This window comes from Pipistrellus hanaki, assembly GCF_964339955.1.
Source record: "Pipistrellus hanaki genome assembly, chromosome: 14".
In the NCBI taxonomy this organism is placed as follows: Eukaryota; Metazoa; Chordata; class Mammalia; order Chiroptera; family Vespertilionidae; genus Pipistrellus; species Pipistrellus hanaki.
This window is the reverse complement of record NC_140516.1, coordinates 53,138,001-53,147,931: the sequence shown is the minus strand read 5'-3', so window position 1 is coordinate 53,147,931 and position 9,931 is coordinate 53,138,001. Positions and strand designations below refer to the sequence as shown.

Below are 9,931 nucleotides of genomic sequence, written 5' to 3'. Positions count from 1 at the left end.
CCACATCTGGACTTGGAGGTCACAGACGGGGTGTCTCCACGGCTGCCATGCGCGTCCTGGCTCCCAATGGGGTGAGGAGCTGAGCCCTCCACCTCTCTATCTCACACACACACACACACACACACACACACGAGCACGGCCTGGGCACGGGGCTACCCAGATGGCACCTCTAGAATGGTACCCCCACAGCCATGGCCCTGGCCACAGCCCATCTCCCCCTGGGCCCTCACGCAGCCCCTGCCCCGTATCCAGCCTCCCCAGTGTGGAGAGCCTGGTGTCCCACCTCACAGACGGACCCTGAGGCTCCGGTGACGGGGGTCCAGGCCCTGCCTTGCCCCGGGGGCCGCCCGTTAGCCACGCCCAACAGAAACCAGCCGGACAGCTCTGCGGTGGCCATTAAACCAGGAAGCTTTATTTACACAGTAAAAGTAACAAGCGAATTCCTGAGACTAGAGGGCTCTAGTGCAAGGCAGCATGGCCCGAGGGGCTGGGGAGCAGCTGGGGGCGGGGGTGGCCAGACCCCGCGCCTGGGCACACAAGGCTCTGCCGGGCAGGGGCCTGACCCACCACCCACTCAGGCCGCCACCCTCCCTGGAGTTTCCGGAAAACACGCCCATCCCCAGAAACAGGCCACCCCGTCACCGAGCCCCAGGACACCCCACACCCCGGCAGCACAATTTGCCGGAGGCTGTGCCGGAGGGTCAGGCCCCAGCCCCACGTGGCCTGCGACTCTCATCTTGTACTTTCAAGAGGCCTGGTCTTCTGCTGGCGCCGTGGGAGGGGTTCGAGCAGCTGTGTGACCGGCTAGAGGCGGTCCAGGGGCCACACCCACGGCCCGGCGTCAGCAGGGACTGCTCGTGCCCGGGCCACAGCCGGAGCGGTCATCACCAGGTGACCGGCCCCGAGGCCAGAGGGCACGTCGTGACCCTGAGCAGAGGCAGAGGCGCAGGGCCTCCCGGGAGCGGCTGTGGGGGGTCGATGCCAGGAAGGCTGCTGGGACGGCAGCCCTAGGCCCCTGGGCAGCACCCAAGGGCGGGAGCCACGCGCTCTGCGCAGGGACACCCATTTGGACGTCGGTTTGGTTTGATCACGTGGCTTCTCTATTGGCATTTTCCTCCGGATACAAATCCACGAAACTTTCCTGCTACAAAAATCGTGTTGAAAAGTAAGGCTTTCTGAGAGCGGAAGTGTGTGGTCAGAAGCTCGGTGGCCGGGGCCCTGCGTGCCGTGGGCCGGCCACCGGAGTAAGGCAAGAGACGGCGGCATGTAAACGGGAGGCGGGCAGGTTCACCATGCCGGCCGGGAGCCCGGCGGCTGGGGCGGGGAGCCCGGCGCTGGGGCGGGTGCTGCCCTGGGTGAGAGGGGCCTCTCCCCACCGCCGCCCCAGAACCCGGCTGTCCCGCAGGCCCGGCAGCCGCCCTCCCACTCGGACATCCTCGCTGTGCCCGCGGGGCAGGAGGCCAGGGCATCGGCCCAGGGAGGCTCCGGCGGGGCGAGGTCAGCGGGGCCTCCCTCCAGGACCAGAGGGGCGGGGGCGGGGGGGGAAGACGGGCCTCTCCGGGCAGGTGGCAGAACCTTCTAGAAGTCTGCCCTCTCCAACCAAATACACAACCAGCCCAAGGCTGTCTCCTCTGAGAAGGGACCGGGCCATCCCTCCCCAAGCGGCTGAGGTGTGGGTGTGGCCAGGAGCTGCTGGGCAGCACAGTCCCGAGGGCCCGGGAGCCAGGAGCCGGGAGCCGGGAAAGGGCCAGCCTGCCGGGCCTGGAGTCCCTCTTCCCAGCGGCCCCCTGGCGGGCGGACCGCGGGGCAGGGGGGAGGAGGGCTCTGAGGTCACCTGCACTGCAGCCCTGAGACACCTCCCCCCACCCCCCCCCCCGACATGACCCCTCCTCCGCCCCAAGAGCGGCACCTGGGGCCGCTGCCCGGCCCGGCTCAGCCCCCGCCCCCTCGCCGTGGGCGCCTGCTGTGTGGACGGGGAGACGGGCCTCTCCTTCCCAGGCGGGACTGCCTTCGAGCGGTGGGCCCAGTCCTGCCTCCCACTGGCTAGGAGGACACGGAGCACGTGGTCTCTAACGCAGGTGCCGTCCGGTGACCTGACTGTGGCCCAGCCTTCGCGGGTTTCCGCCAAGAACAGGGGCGCCCACACCCACCTGGAGGGGACGGGCAAGATGTACTCATCGACCCTGAGCCTCCATTTCTGGTCTCCACGCCCCGAAGGGTGCGCCCCTCCCCGCCCCCCAGCCCGCCCCCCATCACGCTCCAGCCGGGACCCAGCACCACGGCCACGGCCACAGCCACGGCCGGGCTCTGCCAGCGTCCCGGCCGATTTGCCGAAAAGCCGCCTGTGCGTCTGGGCCTGCGCCACCTCTTCCGATGGAAACAGTGAGGGGGTGGGGCTCCGGGGCCTGTCCTCGGGGAGGCCCTGCCTGACCCACCAGGAGCCCGGGGCCCCGCACCGGCTGCTCTTAGCCGCGGGAAGAGGAGCCAGGGCTCCTGAGCCCACCCAGTGGCTGTGCGGAGGTGCCAGGGCGTTAAGGCCCGATGCCAACAGCCACACGGTCGTCGGCAGCTGGCCGAGCCGGGCGGCGGGGTGAAGTCTCAGGGGGCAGGCTCCTCGCCGCCACCAGGGCTGCCAGGGCGGGGAGCAGGGTTCGAGGAGCGGGGGCGGGAGGGAAGGAGCAGGGGGTGTGCGTGTGCCTGGAGCTCTGTGCCCGGGGCGGGGCTGCGGCAAGGAAGTGGCAATGAGCACCCTCCGCTCCCACCGCCGAGTGGCGGGCTCCGCTCCGGGTGGACGGGGCGCCCGGGTTACAGCCCCAGGGAACGCCCCCCACCCCGAGCACGCGCCTGGAACCCCACAGGGGGCTGTGCCGGCCTCGGCCAGGCCCCAGAGCGGCCGGCGACACCGCACCCTGACCTGGGCCTGGCGGGGGCACCTGCTCACCCTCCCGCCTCCTGAGGGCATTTCCAAGAGGCTGCCCTCCCATGGTGCCATCTCTCCGATCCCGAATCAGCTAAGCCGCCCCCAGTGACCGCGGCACGGGGGACAGCTGCCCCCGTCAACCCCGTGGAGCGGGTCCGAGTGGCCGGGAGCCCGGGGCCAGGCTGGCCGCACACGGGGAGGTGAGCGGGTCTGTCTTTGCGCCCACGTCTGCCCCACCTGATGGCCTCTGCCGGGCACCCAGGCTGTTCCCTGGCCCGCGTTCAGACGGGAAGGCCCCGGGCCCGTCTCTCACTCGGAAGGAAGGCGGGGTCTGTGCTGCAGGAGGAGGTGCTGCCTGAGCCTTCCCAGGCTGCGGGCCCGGAGGCAAGGCACAGAGTGACTCTGAGGGAGAGGAACCTGAGCTGGAGGCCGAGGGACCGGACACCCCGCAGGGCCGAGCCCCGGCCAGGCCGCAGGCAGAGCGGGGAGGAGTGCCCGGCGGGTGCCTGGGACGCGTGGGGCCCGTGTCCTTCTGTGGCCGTGGCCGTGGCCGCGCCAGTGAGGGCCCGGCTCTGTTATGCACCGGGCCGGAGTCTCCGGGCAGCAGCCTCCGGGGAGGAGGGGGCGCTCCTGGGACCCGGCTCCTTCCCGGATGCCTTCTCAGGCCGGGAGTGGGCTCCGCTTCCAGCGCCCGCCCGGCCGCGGGAAGGCGGATGCTGGTGCCGCCCGCCAGCCGCTCAGTTATTCTCTATCTGTTCGATGTCCAGCTCGCCGTCCAGGGAGCAGGGGCTGCTCTCGGCCCCCCGGTCCCGCCAGGCGGGGGCGGGCTCCCCCCGCCGGCCGCAGCCCTCGCCCGGGGCACCGCCCTCCGCCTCCTCCCAGCACAGCTCCTCCGTGCAGGCCAGGGCGTCGAAGGAGGGGGCAGGGGGCTCGGGCACCGGGGTCCCGGCGGGAGTCCTGCCCCCGGGCCCGGCGGCCGCGGCCGAGAACAGGGCGGCCCAGGCCCTGGTGCTGCTGACGTGCAGGGCGAAGGGGCTGTGGGGGGCGCGGTCCTCCGTGCCGGAGCTCAGGCCGCTGAGGCTGCTGAAGGCCTGGCAGTTCTGTGGGGAGACACACAGGTTACCAAGGGTCACGCCCCTCCCGAGCCCCCAAACCCCGAGCCAGGCCAGTGCCCGCCAGGAGGGGGCAGACCCCCCAGCCCCAGGCTCCTCCATCGTCGGGAAGAAGGGATGTCAGCCACTCGCTCTGGAGAAACACCTGGGCCACGGCACCCGCTGATGATGCAAGAGCCCAGCCGCAGGGCACAGGGGCTGAGCACTGACCTGTGACCCAGGAGGTCAAGGTTCAAATCCCGGTCAAGGGCACAGGCCCGGGTTGCGGGCTCCATCCCCAGTAGGGGGCGTGCAGGAGGCAGGCGATCAATAATTCTGTCTCATTGATATTTCTCTATCTCTCCCTCTCCTTTCCTCTCTGAAATCATTAAAAATTTATATATTTTTTTTAAAAAAACAAGAAATACAAAATTCATACCGAGACCAGTTTGGCTCAATGGATAGAGCGTCGGCTTGGGGACTGAAGGGTCCCGGGTTCGATTCCGGTCCAGGGCATGTACCTTGGTTGCGGGCACATCCCCAGTAGGGGGTGTGCAAGAGGCAGCTGATCGATGACTCTCTCTCATCGATGTTTCTAACTCTCTATCTCTCTCCCTTCCTCCCTGTACAAAATCAACAAAATATGTTTAAAAAAAAACAAAAAAAAAAACCAAGAAATACAAAATCCAGTTATTCCCCTGCAAAGTGGCCAAGGGCACAGGCTTGGCAGCACCCACACTGGGGCGGCCACAGGGGCAGCCCTGAGCCTCGGGCACCTCTCCGAAGGGGGCCCTGCTCACAGGAGCCAGGAGCCTCGGGGCAGGGCCACTGGAGGGTTTTACCTGAAGAGCACACAGGAGGTGCGCGCACCCCCGGCCCCAGGACCAGCCTCCCACGCCGGTCAGCGGGGGAGGCAGCCCAGACCGGCACCCGCTCCCGCAGGCCTTTCAGCCGGGAGGCTCTGGAGCCACGGGCAGGGCATTCCGTAGAGAAGCCACTGACGCAAATGGAAACGCGCCAGCTGCCTGCTGACAAAGGGGCACAGTGCCCACCCCGCCCACCGGCCCAGACCGGATCAGGGGGGTGGAGGCGGAGGGCTGAGCTGATGCCCAGCCTGGGGCTGGGTGACACCAGCCAGCAGCCAGCTGGTTTCCACGGGAACCGGCCCCACCTGAGATGCTGGCTCGGGGGCTGACCGCGGGGCTCGGCGGGAGGGCCTCGGGCAGCCCCTCAGCCCCAGGCCCCTGCCTCCTCTGCCTGGCACAGCGAGAGGCTCGGCTGCCGAGCTCCCGGTCCCCAGGGCCCTCGTGGGCCGGCTCAGCAGGGCCCCAGGCGTGGTGAGCGCTCTGCTCTGCCATCTTGAAATCCAGAAGCTTCTACAAAGGCCCCGAGTTTTCACTTCGCATTGAGCCCATGACTTCCTGCAAGCAGAGCTGTCATCTGTGCTCCCCGAGTTAACAAAGACCCCGTTTCCCCCCCACTGCCGCCTCCGTGCGGGCGGGCCTGCGGGAGGAGGCAGCCGGGCCCTGCCTGAGCGGCGGCACAGCCTGAACGCCACCCAGGGTGCTGGGCCCCTGCTCCCAGCCGAGGGCGGGGCTGGGACACAGGCTGACAGCGGGTGCACGCCGCCCGCAGGCCCGCCCAGGCCCAGAGCGGGGCTGGCCTCCCAGGGACCAGGGCGAGGTGTGGGCGGGACCTGGCCGCCGAGGCAGAGCTGCGTCTCCGAGAAGTCCCGGCAAGTGGGGGCCGCAGCGCCAGCCGCCGGCATGGGCAGGGCCCGGGCGCTGGCCCGTGTGCCACGAGGTCAGGCAGGACCATCCGAGCAGCGGGGGCTTCCTGTCCTGTTGACGCCCGTGCTCCCACCATCCCAGCTCCGGCTCCGGGGCAGCCTGCGGGAGCCGGCGTGAGGGCCCGTGTCCCCGTGACCATCCGCCGCCCTTCGGACTGAGGCTGGCGGTGTGACTGATAGCAGGAGGCCCATCGCCACCCGTGGGGTCCCCCCAACTTCTGCGGGCGACAGACGCGGGTTGGCCTGGAAGGGGCACCAGGCCTTCAGACGAGCCCCCCCGACCTGCCCAGTGAGGCGGGCCGAGGGCACCGGGGCCACCTCGGCTCTCTGGACGCACTGGGTCCCTGCTCTGCAGCAGGCAAGACGCTGGGAGGTTCAGCCAGTACAGTCAGCCCCGGCCACCAGGCCCCACCCCACTAGCCCTCAGGCACCTGCTCCCGGGCTGCAAAGCCCGGTCACCTTGAAACCTTGTTGACTCAAAACTCAGCCGCAGGGAACACCCAAGCCGCCTCCTCCATGCCCGGGCGGTGGCACGCCCTCCAGTGGCACGCCCAGAGGAATGTGACGGCCACAATGGGCAGTGTGTGTACTGTCCTGACTCCATCCCCGGGAGGCCACCCACACTGCCCTCCAGGGTGCACACCACGCCCAGCCCTGGCTGCCCCGTGCCCAGCACGCCCTGGAAGCTCAGGCTGCCCAGAAGCCCAGCTCCCAGCTCCCCAGGAGGAAGGCTGCAGGGCTGCAGGAGGCCTGTGTGCCTCAGGGATGTCTGGGGCCCGGCCGGCCTGGCTCAGGGGTTGAGCATTGACCTATGAACCAGGAGGTCAGAGTTCGATTCCCGGTCAAGGCACAGGCCCGGGTTGTTGTGGGAGCCCCTTTCACGTTCCGCCTGGTTCAGGGTTTGGGTTCTGGAGAAGGCCAAACACAAACGAAGAGAGACTAAAAGAGCATTCATTTGGGAAATGGGGGCCTGGCGGGAGCCCACCTCCTCGTCCTGGCTCTTCCATCCCTTTCTTAAAATCAAATGATAGGACACACCCGTATCCCCTAGGCAGGAAACTCCAATCACAGCCAATCAGTGATGCAGACTAACAGGTGGGGGCTGCTTCCACTGCCTCCGGGAACTCTCCTCCTTTTAAGGCCAATGTGACCGCCGGCCGGAGCGGTCAGCGGGTCGGGCGTCGGGCGTGCTGTCACCCCGAGGTCGCCGGTCGATTCCCGGTCAGGGCACAGGTCAGGGTGAGGGCTCGCTCCTCCGGAGGGGTGTGCAGGAGGCCGAGATTGGTATTTTTCTCTCACATCATTGATGTTTCTCTCCTCTCTCTCTCTCCCTCCCCAACCCCTTCCCCACGTCCTCGATGAGGACTAATAAATAAATCTAATTAGCCAAAACCGGTTTGGCTCAGTGGATAGAGCGTCAGCCTGCGGACTGAAAGGTCCCGGGTTTGATTCCAGTGAGGGGCATGTACCTTGGTTGTGGGCAGATCCCCAGTGGGAGGTGTGCAGGAGGCAGCTGATGGATGATTCTCTCTCATCGATGTTTCTAACTCTCTATCCCTCTCTCTTCCTCTCTGTAAAAAAATCAATAACATATATGTATTTTTTAAAATAAATAAATCTAATTGGCCGATCTCTGCTACAGACTCCCGCAGACAGAGGCCTCCAGGCGCCAGGAGAGCCGGCCCGAGCGCCACGGCCTGGAAGGTCCCCACGTCTCTCCGCTGGGAGCTTCCTGGGCGGTTTCTCTCTGCCTGCCTCAGAGAGAGAACTAGGCTATGTGGCCTCTCTCCTCTCACTTAGATAAACCTGACCCTGGATGGAGGCGGGACTCTCACAGGAAGCCGGGCCGAGGGGCCAGGTGGGGCCGTGGGGCCGTTTCCCCGCCCCTCTGCCCCCCCGCCCCCCTCCCCCGGCCGGCGCTGGGTGACCCGGCGTCTGAAACGCTTTCTTCACTTTCACCCTCGGGAGCGAGGGCAGCGACAGCCAGAGCAGAAGAGAAGCTCTGCTCTGAGCCCCGTGAGCCCCTGATTTGGCAACGGAGACTCGAGGCTCCCCCAGGTCACGGGTTCTAGGTGCACACAGCAGCGGGGGCAGGGGGACAGGAAGTGTCTGGGGGAGGGCGGCGCTGGCTGCCATGAGGAAGTCCCGCCCCCCCACGCCCGGCCACCCTGCAGAGGCACGTTCACGGCGCCCGCCCCGAGGCCGCCTCCTCCCACGCCCCTGCTCGGTGCCTGGGTCCAAGGGTGACGGGTCCCCCGCAGGTGGGCAACAGGAACAGGGTCTCGGCACAGCTCTGGGGGCCCTGTCTGGGCACCCGCACCCTCTCCCAGGCCGCCGGCTCCAGCCGGCCACGCACGGGGGGCATCCCGGGGAAGTCCCACCGCCCAGCCCGGCTCCGGCAGGAGCGCCATCCCGCGTGAGCCCGGGTCCGTCCGCCCAGGAGGCGGCCATCCAGGCCGCTCTGGCATGGCACCCAGTCTGACAGAACCCCGCCTCCACGCCATGGCCCCGGAAGGCCCCCTCAGGCCACGTCCTGTCCCAGCTCCAGGCCCAACGGCCCCAGGAGCAGCTCACGAGCCTCGCACCCGCCCAGCACCGGCCCCCAGGCTTCCTGCAGAGCCCTCCCCCGGGGCCTGGGCCGGGCACCCACTCCTGCCACGAGGCTCCCTGGGAGGTCCTCCGCCGGCCGGATCCCCCTCCGTGACCCTCTCCCCCTCGGCCCAGCTAAAGCCCTCCCCCGCCTCCCGCCCCCGTGTGTGCTGGGCCCTGGCCCCCCACGGGCTGCGGGCGAGGCTCTGGGCTCAGACACAGAGCTGCTCGCTGCATCCCAGATGCCTGCAGACAGGAACAGAGCGCCCCAACGTGCCGCACCACCACGGCCACGGGGAACCTGAGGGGGCGGTGACGGACTGAGAAAAGACAGACGAGAAGGAAGCTGGGGCTCGGTGGGACCCTGCTCTCTGACGGAGAGACAGCGCCACAGCCCACAGGCCGAGTCTCCCTTTTACAGCAGATCCCACGGGCAGAAGGAGGGCCTGGTCACAGCGTTCTCTCGGGCTTCGATCCCCTCCACCACACGCACCTGCTCCAGCTTGTTTACCGGCTGCTCCTCCCGCAGCCCCGTCACTCAGCCTCGTGGGGCCACAGGTGCGGACCATAAGGGCAAGCTCACAAGCACAGCCTTTGGCTGTCGCTGTGCTGGGACTTGCACGTGGCTTCACCACGAGAGGAGCTGCCCTCTCATTAGCCCCAGGCTTGAACCTGCCCAAAGCTGTAGCCGCTCTCCACACCCAGATGGTCCGTTTGGGTAGAACCTCTGCACTGGGCCTGGTATTCCCGGGGCTCTGTCTGCAGCCTGAGTTCCTCCTTCCCCGTCTGTGACTCGGAACCAGAACGGCCTCAGGGCTGCGAGGGCTGGAAGGAGGTTGTGAACAGGCCTGCCTTGGTGGGGCAGCACCACCACTTCCTGGTGCCCAGCTTCGCCCCCCAGGGGCCCCATGGGGAACTGCCTCAGCAGGGCTGCTGCCCTGTGTGGGTCCCGCCTGGGAGCAGGCATGAGAGCAGCTACCCCAGGCCTGCGAGGGTAGGGGAGGCGGGTGTCCCAGCGTGCCCCGGCGTGCCTGGGAGGGCAGGTGCCATGGACATGCCCGAGGGCAACGGGCGAGGCAGGACATTCCTGGGCACATTCCGACTCCCTGGGCCCGGCTGTCCCCCCCCCCCCCCAGAGCCGCAGGGAGTGGCAGGGACGTGTGTGGGTTCTGAGCCCCGGGCCCAGAGGACTCGTCAGAGGACTGCCTCTCCACCCCGAGGCAGGGGAGAAACCAGCTCTGCAGCACTCCCCGAAGCTCACCCAGGGGCCCCCCTTGCTGCTGCAAAAACACCGGGATTGCCCTGGCCGGTGTTGCTCAGTGGCTAGAGCATCGGCCCTTGGATTCAGTTCCGATCACGGGCTGGCACCGGGCAGGGCCGCCACCAAACGGCAGGAGTGGCTGCCTCGCGGTTAGGAAGGGCGCCCACCCGAGAGCAGCAGTGCCTGCACCCAGCCTGCGCCCGCCAGGTGCCCTCGTCCTTACTTCGCACGTCAGCAAAGAGGGCCAGGCCCCACCCAAGCCCAAAAGCAGCCACCACCCC

General features: G+C 68.0%; 1 protein-coding gene across 3 annotated transcripts in view; it reads right to left on the bottom strand.

The window, feature by feature from the left end:
- Window positions 1-390: 390 nt before the first annotated feature.
- FAM53B (family with sequence similarity 53 member B) overlaps window positions 391-9,931 on the bottom strand; it is a 44,315-nt gene continuing 34,774 nt past the window's right edge. For all 3 annotated transcript variants that reach the window (XM_084904564.1, XM_084904566.1, XM_084904565.1), the window contains one exon: window positions 391-4,020. In XM_084904564.1, the coding sequence (XP_084760690.1) occupies window positions 3,658-4,020 (363 nt within the window). In that variant the 3' untranslated portion in view covers window positions 391-3,657. The remainder of the gene's footprint in view (window positions 4,021-9,931) is intronic.